Genomic DNA, 12,950 nt, shown 5'->3' on the forward strand with positions numbered 1-12,950 from the left:
GACATCAGGTCCCTGTACAAATAGAGCAAGAGTTTGGTTCTCATTGCCAACAGTAAATGAGACTCGTTCCTAGTGGGTGTTGGACCAGAGCTGCCATTTTTTTCAGATCCCGTTCATAACTTTTATAGACAGAATCTCTAGGCGTAGCCAAGGAGCGTAAAGGGAGTGGTTCAGCGGCCTCAGGATTGAGTCTTTACTTTTTGTGGATAATGTGGTCTTGTTGGTATCGTCAGCTGGTGACCTGCAGCATGTACTGGGGTGTTTTGCAGCTGTGAGGTGGCTGGGATGAGGATCAGCACCTCTAAATCTGAGGCCATGGCTCTTGACTGGAAAAAGGTTACTTGCCCTCTCCTGGTGAGGGGTAGGTTACTGCCTCAAGTGGAGGAGTTTAAGTATCTAGGGGTATCTAGGGAGCGAGAGATTAACAGACGGATCGGTGCAACATCAGCAGTATTGTGGATGCTGTACCGTTCTGTTGTGGTAAAGAAGGAGCTGAGCTGAAAGGTGAAGCTTTTAATTTACCAGTTGATCTGCCCTAATCTTTGGGTAGTGACTGAAAAAATGAGATTGCAGATACAAGCAGCAGAAATGAGTTTTCTCTACAGGGTGGCTGGGTTCAGGCTTAGAGATAGGGTGAGGAGCTCGGACATCCAGGAGGGGCTTAAAGTAGAACCTCTGCTCCTCTGCATCACAAGGAACCAGTTGAGGTGGTTCAGGCATCTATCTAAGATGCCTCCTGAATAACTCCCTAGGGAGGTGTTTCAGGCATGTCCAACCGGGAGGAGGCCCCAGGGCTGATTCAGGACATGCTGGTGAGATTATATCTCTCAGCTGGCCTAAGAATGCCTTGGTATTCCCCCGGAGGAACTGGAGGAGGTGGTTGGTGAGAGGGAGGTCTGGGCATCCCTGCTCAGACTTCTGCCTGCGTAACCCGACCTCAGATAAGCGGGAGGAGATGGATGGATGGATACACACACATACTGTATATGGTTGTTATTATTAATGTTGAGAAAGTAATTTATTTGAAAACTTATCATGATTTGCAAAACTTTTATTAATGTTGCTTTCATGTTGGTGTTTGTTGTGAAATGCATGGTACCTGTGCAGCTTGCTTTGTAATTGTTGCCTGCGTATAGTTGTAATAATCATTACGTGTTCTTTCCCCTAAAGAATTTATTGTGTCCAGAGACAGCTGCAAATCGAGTGCATGTATTTACATGTGCAGTCTGCCAGACCCATTGGGCTCAAAGCAGAACCTAGTGCTGTTGGACTGTGAGGGATTTGAAGAGGACTTGGTAAGTGCAGGGTTCCTGATGACACTCATCACATATCAAATTATTTTCTCAATCATGGTGTTAATGGTTTCGTAGTGTTTTAATGCCCATGGCATATTTAGAATTTTTTTCTGAACTTATAGCAAATGTTATATTTAAAATGTTAGTGTAACATTTTAATTTTGATAAAATCATTTATATTACTATTAATATTTATATTAATATTTATATATGCCATATATTTATTTTTGCTTTACAAGTGTGTTGCTCAGCCTAGTGCACGATTACATTAATCTGAATGCACATGCATTGTTTCTGCATCATATGGCAGGTGCTGGAGGAGCGAGCCTACAGCCCCATCTTCACCCTGTCTGTGCTCCTCAGCTCTGTCTTCCTCTATAACACACTGGGCCCCGTGAAACGAGAAACCTTGGACCAGCTTTTGTATCCTTATCCTAATAACCAGCTTGTCAGCACTTACAAAAGCAGGCGACAGCTTGATGAATAGTCGCAGATTTGTAACCGGAAAATTGCAGAGTAATATTCACTATTAAGTCATTTCCGTGAAAGCGATGCTTAATTGTTTCATCAAAGTGTGAATTAACGATGAAAATTTTTTATTTTATAATAACAATCTGTTATTTTCAAGTATAGCCAAGTAAATAAGCAAAGGTGAGCTAGCTATCTTTGCCTTGGATCCAGAAATCATTTCCTTGTAACTGCGAGTGTTCTCATGTAACATATGGACTTTTTTCATAGTTTTATTCTTGTGTTTTCTTTTTCTAAAATTATAAATATTAGAATGGATTGTATAATAGCTTATAAAGAAAAATAGCATGGACTAGTTTGTTGTTAATTTAAAACCAAATGTTTCACTTTTCCTTAAAACTAATACTTAAGTCACATCACTATGTTGAGAAATCTAGTCATTTTGCCTTCTGAAGACCATGCAAATGAGCGATTCCTTCCAGAATTTGTGTGGTGTGTGAGAGATGAGAGCCTAGTTATGAATTTTGGCAGCATCGAACTTGATCCTGAAGACTTTTTAGATTCTGTCTTAAATGACATTAAAGGTAATAACACATTCTGTTTAGAAAGAAGAGGTGGACATTTTGTGGAAAATGGCATAATGTCATTAAAACACTACTTGTTCCTGTCATAATTAATGCACTTATGAATTCAGTTTTAGTCTTAATTCCTTCTGGTCCATTTCCTCTTTCAGATGGCAATTCCCCAGCTGGACACCTTCTGGAAATATTCACAAGACCCAAAATGAAACTCCTTGATTTCTGCACACCTCATGCATATAATAAAGACTATGAGAGCCTGTCACTTAGTGAGCTCAGCCCTAATTTCACAATGCAGATAGATGCTTTGAGGGATTTTCTATACAGAAGCAAACCAAAGGCTCTTGCTGATGGTCATTATGCAAGTGGGAGAGGTCAGTGAAATGCTTGCTAGGCATTGTAATCTCCTTAATGGAAGAATGAATGTTAGCTGTACATCATCTGAATAAATGTATAGCATTGTGAATATGCAGATGGCCTCTTTAGATTTTAGTCATAAATCTGAACAGATTGTGGCTTTTGATCTGAGGTTTGCAAATTTATTTTTGTCTTTCCCCAGAACTTGTAGTTCTGCTTGAAAAGTTTGTGGAGAAGGTATCTGCAGAATCCATTATGGATTTGAATCAGATGACTGGCTTCTCAGTTTTGGAGGTATCAGGCAAAGACTTTTCAGGGGACTTGCCGCAAAACACCCCCGTGGTCAGGAGCGACCCCTCAGGAAGCTTGCCGTCACGTCTGGAGCACTCAACTTCTGGAAGAGAAGAAGAGGCATCTGTAAGTTTAACAAACTGATTTTAATTACTTTGCATGTTTTATTAAAATAGATAAACAAGCATACAAGTGGTATGTTTTACGATATTATAAAAGAAACTATCTTTTGACTTATTAGGATGGATCGGTATCAATACTGACACAAAACTGTTATTTGCAAAATTGGCAATAATTTGCCCATCGCCAAATATTTGACAATTGAAACTTATTCATAGACTTATTTATACACACATCCAGCCTGTAATGCTTAGTTAAAGAAGCAGTTATTTTAATCACTTGATCTAACCTCACTTTACTGGTCTGTGGCTATAGGTCTTCTCCAGGACAGAGAAAATGTTGGAACCTATTTGTCTAATTGAGAACACCTCAAATAATGAGCTCAAAGTCAATCAGGAAGCAGTAGACATTTTAAGCTCCTTCCATAAGCCTGTAGTTGTGGTGTCTATTGTGGGCTTGTACCGCACTGGCAAGTCGTACCTGATGAATCGATTGGCTGGGAAGCATAAAGGTACAGTACGCGCTGCATTTCTCTGTAAATTTAATTAAGTTTTTCCTGATACATTTGCATCTCCCAGCTTAGGACACACTAATCTGTTCCTGATATTTCAGGATTTGCTCTGGGCTCCACTGTCCAGTCTAAGACAAAGGGTATCTGGATGTGGTGTGTTTCTGTTCCTGGTAGAGAAGAACAAACACTGGTCTTGCTGGACACTGAAGGACTGGGAGATGTGGAGAAGGTACTGTACAGTAATGCTTGAAGAAATTGCAAAGGAATCATTTAACAATTGATATATACAATACAAGGAATCTACAGTTAATGAGCAAATTCAAGGATTTTTATTTATCTTCAAAATTTTTACACACGCTACAAAATTAATGAAACGTATATCTTGCCCATGTAGACACTAATTAATAATTAAAATGATCGTTTCAAACTCCTAGGAGGACACGGTGGTTGGATCTCTGCTCTCTCGCCACCACTTTGCATGTTTTTCCTTTGTTCCTATGGGTCTCCTGCTGTTACTTGGTTTTCTCCGCAAATTTGACGCCTCTAAATTGTTCATAGTGTGTGGGTCCTTAGGCTCCAGGTTTGCCTTGAAAGCGTCTCACTACAGCAAGCTTAATACCTGCATTTATGGGGATTAGTTTTATTAAAATCCCTTAGGCTCGTTATTCAGAAAAAAAGTCATCGTGTCCTCATGTTTCTTATCTATCACAATATTCACATTCATCGTTCAAGATTTTCAAGAGAATTTTGTTATACTTTTACAGTGTCATAATCAGCGATAAGAGAATTTCACATAAAATAACTTAATTTAAATACAAGTATGTATTTATGTTAATGCAATTGATGTGTTTATCACCATTATAAAGGAAAATAAGTAATTGGATGGATTGATATTATTATTGATGCAAAAGTATTACTTGCAAAATTTGCAAATGCCCATCACCGAACATTTGACAATTGCTCGAGCTAAGGTTTAAAAAGAATTGTCTTTATTGTAACAGGGGGACGAGAAGAATGACAACTGGATTTTTTCCCTGGCTGTGTTACTAAGCAGTACCTTCATCTACAACAGCATTGGTACCATCAACAATGTTGCTGTGATGAGTCTACAGTATCCTACCAAGCTGAACATTTCCAGTTTCTTTTCTAGGAATATTGCATGCAGAGCTGAAAAGTAATTATGATGTCTGATGCAGAACCTACTACTATTTCAGGTTCTGGTACTCCCTAGAAGTATTTTTCCCACTGACTAACTGAGGAATAAATAATCATCATAACAAGAAACAAATCCACAGTCTAAAGCAGGGAATTTGTTTTTACTGTCCTGGACAGAAATACACAAATGACTCTAAACTTGCTCTAAAGTGCTTTGATCAGGACTTGGCTGCCATCTGTTGGTTATACAACGTCCATTCGCCACTATCTTCAAAAACACTGAAGGGTTGGTAGACAGTGGATTGGTGGATAGATTAACCATAATACATCTTTTCTTATTCACTGTCAGTTACATACTTGTTGCTTTATTGAAGATACAAAGGTTCTAAAAAAGTGCTAAAAAATATCCTTATGAAAATAATCTTATGATCAATGGTGTTCCATTTTCACGTCAAGGCACAAAGTGGACATGGGCAGTAGATAATTTGAAGGGGTCTTCTGATCTTCTTTGGTCTTCTGATGATCACTTACTTGGAGTTTCCCTACATTGACTTTGATATTCTTGTATTTGAGAAACATGCTGTAGTTTGATGCTTCTGCTTCCTTTGTCTGCCATTTTTTTGCTCAACTGGAATTGTTACATTAATCTATTAGGTTTCTCCTCTCGACATGCTGACCTTCCCATCTCTCACCACTGAAAATAGATTTTCTAGATTTTCTTCCTCAACTGCAGCATCTAACAGATATGTGACTGAGCTGACAAAACACATCAAGGTAAAGTCCAGTGATGAGGATGAAGCTGATGCTTCAGCTGAGTTTGTCCGCTTCTTCCCCTCCTTTATCTGGGCAGTAAGAGATTTTACCCTGGAGCTTGAGGCTGATGGGAAACCCATAACTGCTGATGAATATTTGGAGAACTCCCTCAAACTGAAGCCTGGTAAGTGCATAACACTGCCATTCACTGTTTACTCCATGAAGTCTATAGTACACATGAATGGAACAATGATTTTTTTAGAATTACTCAGTAATTCTAAAAAATAAAGGCCTTTTATTGTGGGCAGTATAAGGTACACCTGTGCACTACCCATGATGTCAGATCAGCATCTTGATGTGGCACACCTGTGAGGTGGGATGGATTATCTCAGCAAAGCAGAAGTGCTCACTATCACACATTTAGACTGATTTGTGAGAAATGTTTGAGAGAAATGGTAATATTGTGTATCTGGAATGAATTGTAGATCTTTAAGTCCATCTCATGAAAAATGGGAGCAAAAACAAAAGTGTTGCGTTTATATTTTTGTTCAGTGTACATGTTCTCGCTTCGTTCAAAATTGGAAAATGTGAAGTAAAATTTTAAAAAAAATTAAAGTTAAAAAAATAAAAGCAGGGCCGCAGTATGTTTCCCAAAAGCTTGCTTATTACGTTAGCGGCTTACACATTTGAAACCATGTAACTGAAGGTGTCAGCTATCAAAGTCGCTAACGGGAGCTTTTGGTAAATGTGCCCCACAATGATTTGTATTTTAATGAGTAGTAACGGCAGGAAGAAAAAACCCAAATCTAAGTTTCTTTTATATACCTTCGGTTCGTAAAACACATTTTAATCATTTCAAATATAAGTTTCTCATTTTTTTTTCCTATCAAGGCTACACTAAAAATGTTGCCACCAGCAACAGTGCCCGAGAATGTATTCGGAAGTACTTTCCCCGTCGAAAATGCTTCGTCTTCGATACGCCTGTCCACAGGGACAAGCTGAAGATTATTGATCAGCTGAGTGATTCTGACCTGGAAGAAAAGTTTGTTAAGCAAGCTACAGAGTTCTGCAGTTATGTGCTTGGAAATTCCCAGGTGAAAACCATCAAAGGAGGAATTAAAGTCACCGGGAGATGTAAGTTCAAAGTCCTCACAAAAATAACTGTTGAATTATTTATGCAAAGTTAGGCTTGTGTGTTTAGTTGAGTTAATAGTGTATAATTGTTTAGGTGCTCTATGATGGTCTAACGTCCTGCCTGGGATAGGTTCCAGGTCCCTAGAACATTCATAGAACATTCATAAACAGCATGTAAGTATACCTTAACATGCTAACATACCTTAACAACTTTATTATACATTAATAACAAACATTATAATTGCATAATCATACTTACATGCTGCTTATGAATATTCTACAAATGTATTATGAAGGTGCACTGAATGTTCTGCGAATGCATTATAAAAAAATTATGAAAGAGAGGTTAATGTAAAACGTAAATGTATGGATTATGTATGAACTACAGTCTGTTACAGCACTACACAGAACCCTGTCCAGGTTAACTGACCTGTTCTACGCCTCTCCATAAAATGTCATTTCTTTGGTTCTCTCCATTTCATGATGCGGTGTGTCTCAGTGCTGGCTAAGCTGGTGATGATGTATGTGGATACCATTAAAAGCGGGAAGGTTCCTTGTCTGGAGAATGCGGTGGTAGCTCTAGCTCAGATGGAAAACTCAAAAGCAGTTGAGGAGGCACACAGCCTCTACAAGCAGCTGCTGAGCGAGTGGATAGAGTTACACACCGAGACACAGGAGGAGCTTTCGAATGTCCATGAAATCTGCCTGAAGGAGGCGCTGCAGCTCTTCCTTGATCGCTCATTCAAAGATGATGATCAGTGTTTCCAAACACAACTCATGGTTCGTAGGGACCTTAAATATACTTCATTCACTTTCCTTGATTCACTTAAACTTAGGATAAATAAAGCTGATGTTTAAGGAATGAAGCATTGAATGTGTTATTTTTACTATTATTATTACTATTAGAAACACTTTACTAAGTCTCCAAACGTGTGAATATCAAAAGTTTTTGAAAGGTTCTTTTTGTGGATTTTTGTTTTTTGTTCCAACAGGATCTTGTAAGAAATGAATATGATAAGAAATGTCAGGAGAACGAGGAGCTCTCCCTGAATCACTGTATGGCTCTGCTCATGCAGCTGGAGGACACTCTGAAGCCAGATAATGATTACATGAGACCAGGTGGTTATCAAGACTTCCAAGAAGACCTAGAAGTTTTAATTGTCCAGTACAGAGATACAAAAGGCAGAGGCATCAAGGTGCAATAATCCTCCTATCACACCTGTTTTTGGGACAAAAATGTGTGTTAATTATGTCACTTGTTTATTGGAAAGCATTTTCATTACAGTTGGAATTTATACTGATAGTAGTATGGGGGAAAGGTAAGCGTTACCATAGAGATATTTATAAAAATATACGTTTTTGTTAATGTTTAACATGTTAAATTATTAATAAATGTGACCCACTAGAATGTTTTGGCACAATTTTTATGATTAAGCTTCACTTGTGCAAGTAGATCCTGTGTAAACATCGCCAGTCCATAACAAGGTTGGTTTTTCAGGCAGAACAGGCTTTGGAAGAATACCTGGCTAAAAAAAATAAATTGGGTAAAGTGATACTGGTGGCAGACAGAAGTCTCTCTGAACAACAAAAGCGTATAGAAGGTGAGAGGGGCATTAAACAGCTCTGGATGTTACCATAATATTATATGTGGGCTGTGAAGTTCCAGTGATAATTTATAGTAAATTTTGTTCGCCGGCTGTCATAACACATAGAGAGTATATAAAATGATTAACGCCCAGTCTGTTACAGTCTGAAACGCTATCATTTACTTCATTCAGGATACTAACTTGATGTATTTTGATGTAGTTTAAGTATAGTGTTTATATTGTTAATTTTTAATGCAGAGTACACCATATGATAGACATAGCATGAAATGTATATGTGATGTATTTTAATATTTTAGCTATTCAGAGGAAGCATGGGCTATATGAACTGTTCTAAAAAATATATTATTAATTCTAACTTTCAAAATGGAAACTGAATGATGATGAATAATGCTTAAAGCATCTATAGGTGCATGTAAGACTAGAGTGTGGTACCATGACAATTGTTCTTCATTCTAGAGGAACAAGCCTATGCTAAGATGCAGGAGGTGAAAGCAAAGGCTGCAGAAGTGGAGAAGGTGGCCATGGGGAGGAGAATTGAGGATGTGAAGAGAGCACAAGAAGAAAATAATAGACAGCTGATGGAAAAAATTGAGAGGGAACGCAGAGATATGCTGTCTGAACATGAGCGAGTTCTTCAGCAAAAGCTGAGGGTATCATCTGATTATAATTCTGACTTTGTATCCTATTTCCCCATTAAGAAATATTCAGGATGTGGGACCAGTGATGAAAAGGTTGCATTTATGTTGATGATCTTTAATGTCCCCTCCAATGGGCTCACCACCCATGGGAGGGGCCATAGAGGTCGGGTGCGAGGTGATCTGGGCGGCGGCCAAAGGCGGGGACCTTGGCGGTCCGATCCTCGGCTGCAGAAGCTAGCTCTAGGGACATGGAATGTCACCTCTCTCATGGGGAAAGAGCCTGAGCTGGTGCGCGAGGTTGTGAAGTTCCGGCTAGATATAGTCGGACTCACCTCGACGCACGGCTTGGGCTCTGGAACCAGTCTCCTTGAGGGGGGTTGGACCCTTTTCCACTCTGGAGTTGCCCGCGGGGAGAGGCGCCGAGCGGGCGTGGGCATACTTATTGCCCCCAGGCTGGGCGCCTGTACATTGGGGTTTACCGCAGTGGACGAGAGGGTAGCCTCCCTCCGCCTTCGGGTGGGGGGACGGGTCCTGACTGTTGTTTGCGCTTATGCGCCAAACAGCAGTTCGGAATACCCACCCTTTTTGGAGTCCTTGGAAGGGGTGTTGGAGAGCGCTCCTCCTGGGGACTCCCTTGTTCTGCTGGGGGACTTCAATGCTCACGTGGGCAGCGACAGTGAGACCTGGAGGGGTGTGATTGGGAGGAACGGCCCCCCCGATCTGAACCGAGCGGTGTTTTGTTATTGGACTTCTGTGCTCGTCACGGACTGTCCATAATGAACACCATGTTCAAGCATAAGGGTGTCCATATGTGCACTTGGCACCAGGACACCCTAGGCCGCAGTTCGATGATCGACTTTGTAGTCGTGTCGTCGGACTTGCGGCCGCATGTTTTGGACACTCGGGTGAAGAGAGGGACGGAGGTGTCAACCGATCACTACCTGGTGGTGGGTTGGCTCCGCTGGTGGGGGAGGAAGCCGGCCAGGCCTGGCAGGCCCAAGCGTATAGTGAGGGTCTGCTGGGAACGTCTGGCAGAATCCCCTGTCAGGGAGAGTTTCAACTCCTACCTCCAGCAGAACTTCTCCCATATCCCGGGGGAGGCGGGGGACATTGAGTCCGAATGGGCCATGTTCCGTGCCTCCATTGTGGAGGCGGCTGACCGGAGCTGCGGCCGTAAGGTGGTCGGTGCCTGTCGCGGCGGTAATCCCCGAACCCGCTGGTGGACACCGGTGGTAAGGGATGCCGTTAAGCTGAAGAAGGAGTCTTATCGGGCCTTTCTGGCCTGTGGGACTCCAGACGCAGCTGACGGCTACCGGCAGGCCAAGCGGAATGCGGCTTTGGCGGTCACTGAGGCAAAAACTCGGGTGTGGGAGGAGTTTGGTGAGGCCATGGAGAACGACTTCCGGACGGCTTCGAGGAAATTCTGGTCCACCATCCGGCGGCTCCGGGCGGGAAAGCGGTGCAGCATCAACACTATTTATGGTGGGGATGGTGCGCTGCTGACCTCAGCTCGGGACGTTTTGGGTCGGTGGAGGGAGTACTTCGAAGACCTCCTCAATCCCACCGACACTCCTTCCAATATGGAAGCAGAGTGTGGGGACATGGGAGTGGCCTATCTCGGGGGTGGAGGTCGCTGAGGTGGTCAAAAAGCTCCTCGGTGGCCGGGCCCCGGGGGTGGACGAGATCCTCAAGGCTCTGGATGCTGCGGGGCTGTCCTGGTTGACACGCATCTGCAGCATCGCGTGGACATCGGGGGCAGTACCTCTGGACTGGCAGACCGGGGTGGTGGTCCCCCTCTTTAAGAAGGAGGACCGGAGGGTGTGCTCCAACTACAGGGGGATCACACTCCTCAGCCTCCCTGGTAAGGTCTATTCGGGGGTCCTGGAAAGGAGGGTCCGCCGGATTGTCGAACCTCGGATTCAGGAGGAGCAGTGTGGTTTTCGCCCTGGCCGTGGAACAGTGGACCAGCTCTATACTCTCAGCAGGGTTCTGGAGGGTTCATGGGAGTTTGCCCGACCAGTCTACATGTGTTTTGTGGACTTGGAAAAGGCATTCGACCGTGTCCCTCGTGGGGTCCTGTGGGGAGTGCTCCGGGAGTATGGGGTACCGGGCTCCCTTTCAAGGGCGGTTCGGTCCCTGTATGACCGGTGCCAGAGTTTGGTCCGCATGGGCGGCAATAAGTCGGACTCGTTTCCGGTGAGGGTTGGACTCCGTCAGGGCTGCCCTTTGTCACCGATTCTGTTCATAGTTTTTATGGACAGAATTTCTAGGCGCAGCCAGGGCGTTGAGGGCGTCCGGTTCGGTGACCTCAGGATTAGGTCTCTGCTTTTTGCGGATGATGTGGTTCTGTTGGCCTCATCGAGCCGTGACCTTCAGCTCTCACTGGAGCAGTTCGCAGCCGAGTGCGAAGCGGCTGGGATGAGAATCAGCACCTCCAAATCCGAGACCATGGTTCTCAGCCGGAAAAGGGTAGAGTGCTCTCTCCGGGTTGGGGATGGGGTCCTCCCCCAAGTGGAGGAGTTTAAGTATCTCGGGATCTTGTTCACGAGTGGGGGAACGATGGAGCGGGAGATCGACAGGCAGATCGGTGCGGCGTCAGCAGTCATGCGGGCGCTGCATCGGTCTGTCATGGTGAAGAGAGAGCTGAGCCAAAAGGCGAAGCTCTCGATTTACCAGTCGATCTACGTTCCTACCCTCACCTATGGTCATGAGTTTTGGGTAGTGACCGAAAGAACGAGATCGCGGGTACAAGCGGCCGAAATGAGTTTCCTCCGCAGGGTGGCTGGGCTCTCCCTTAGAGATAGGGTGAGGAGCTCAGTCATTCGGGAGGGACTCAGAGTAGAGCCGCTGCTCCTCCGCATCGAGAGGAGCCAGATGAGGTGGCTCGGGCATCTGATCAGGATGCCTCCGGGACGCCTCCCTGGGGAGGTATTCCGGGCATGTCCCACTGGGAGGAGGCCCCGGGGAAGACCCAGGACACGCTGGAGAGACTATGTCTCTCGGCTGGCCTGGGAACGCCTCGGGGTCCCCCCAGAGGAGCTGGACGAAGTGGCCGGGGAGAGGGAAGTCTGGGTCTCCCTGCTGAGGCTGCTGCCCCCGCGACCCGACTCCGGATTAAGCGGGAGATGATGGATGGATGGATGGATGGATGGATGGATCTTTAATGTTAGATCGTGACCAACCATGTCACCCCTTTGTTGCGTTGCAGGAGCAGAATGCCATGCTGCAGCAAGGCTTTGACACAAATGCAAGACAAATGCAGAGAGAGATTGACCAGCTGCGACATCAGATGAGCCAAGCGCAAAACAGCAGCAGAGGCAGTGGGTGGTGTACTATCTCCTAATGAAAGACTGTATAAAATAAATAAATGAATGAAACTAAAGGCCAAGGAATGAAGCTTTCAAGATTAATTTTTCAAAGAATGACTCTGGAGAACTGGCTATCGAATATAGTAGAACACAATAGAATAGAATTTCCATCTTCACTGAACTTTATACTGTCTGTGTTTCAGTGGGCGTATATCAGCATAGTGTGATATCCATAATTCATTTGAATCTGTAAGTACAGTGCTGGCCAAAATTATTACAACACCTGACAGATCTGAAAATATTTACCTTTTTTGCCTCCAAAACATGATTTTATTTCATAATGTTCATGAAATATGCAAATTTTTATTTGTGGTATAAAGCAGGGTTAGGCAGCCCTGATCCTGGAATGCCGGTATCCATCATGTTTTCTATCCTACCTGATGAGTTACTATCTGCCTGAGATCAGGTGTGGTTCCTCATAAACCAGGTAGGATGGAAAACCTGCTGGATACCAGCACTCCAGGATCAGGGTTGCCCACCCATAGTATCAAGGTTAAAATACACAAATGTTATTTGTTGACTCAGTAAACAAACTGTTTTCAAAATAACTTTCTTTACTGTAGTTGTCATATGAATTCTCCACTGACTAACCACCCCTCCACCGCATATGTGCAGTCTGTAATAACCACTGCAGTAACAAAACAAGTAAACACACATTTGAACAAATTCATGTGA

The 12,950-nt window shown here is 43.5% G+C and overlaps 1 protein-coding gene across 2 annotated transcripts in view; it reads left to right on the forward strand.

The window, feature by feature from the left end:
• LOC125723229 (guanylate-binding protein 1-like) overlaps nucleotides 1–12,950 on the forward strand; it is a 63,428-nt gene that overhangs the window by 1,697 nt on the left and 48,781 nt on the right. Inside the window, exons 3-17 of one of the 2 annotated variants that reach the window (XM_048999638.1) lie at nucleotides 1,171–1,295; nucleotides 1,606–1,718; nucleotides 2,175–2,347; nucleotides 2,497–2,715; nucleotides 2,901–3,115; nucleotides 3,425–3,620; nucleotides 3,722–3,849; nucleotides 4,622–4,731; nucleotides 5,519–5,712; nucleotides 6,420–6,662; nucleotides 7,162–7,442; nucleotides 7,655–7,858; nucleotides 8,161–8,263; nucleotides 8,726–8,919; nucleotides 12,116–12,941. In XM_048999638.1, coding sequence (XP_048855595.1) covers nucleotides 1,171–1,295; nucleotides 1,606–1,718; nucleotides 2,175–2,347; nucleotides 2,497–2,715; nucleotides 2,901–3,115; nucleotides 3,425–3,620; nucleotides 3,722–3,849; nucleotides 4,622–4,731; nucleotides 5,519–5,712; nucleotides 6,420–6,662; nucleotides 7,162–7,442; nucleotides 7,655–7,858; nucleotides 8,161–8,263; nucleotides 8,726–8,919; nucleotides 12,116–12,250 — 2,633 coding nt within the window. In that variant the 3' untranslated portion in view covers nucleotides 12,251–12,941. Of the gene's footprint in view, nucleotides 1–1,170; nucleotides 1,296–1,605; nucleotides 1,719–2,174; nucleotides 2,348–2,496; nucleotides 2,716–2,900; nucleotides 3,116–3,424; nucleotides 3,621–3,721; nucleotides 3,850–4,621; nucleotides 4,732–5,518; nucleotides 5,713–6,419; nucleotides 6,663–7,161; nucleotides 7,443–7,654; nucleotides 7,859–8,160; nucleotides 8,264–8,725; nucleotides 8,920–12,115; nucleotides 12,942–12,950 lie in introns of those variants that run through there. The other variant, XM_048999639.1, reaches the window with a different exon arrangement.

This window comes from Brienomyrus brachyistius, unplaced genomic scaffold (genome assembly GCF_023856365.1).
Source record: "Brienomyrus brachyistius isolate T26 unplaced genomic scaffold, BBRACH_0.4 scaffold46, whole genome shotgun sequence".
NCBI classification, from domain to species: Eukaryota; Metazoa; Chordata; class Actinopteri; order Osteoglossiformes; family Mormyridae; genus Brienomyrus; species Brienomyrus brachyistius.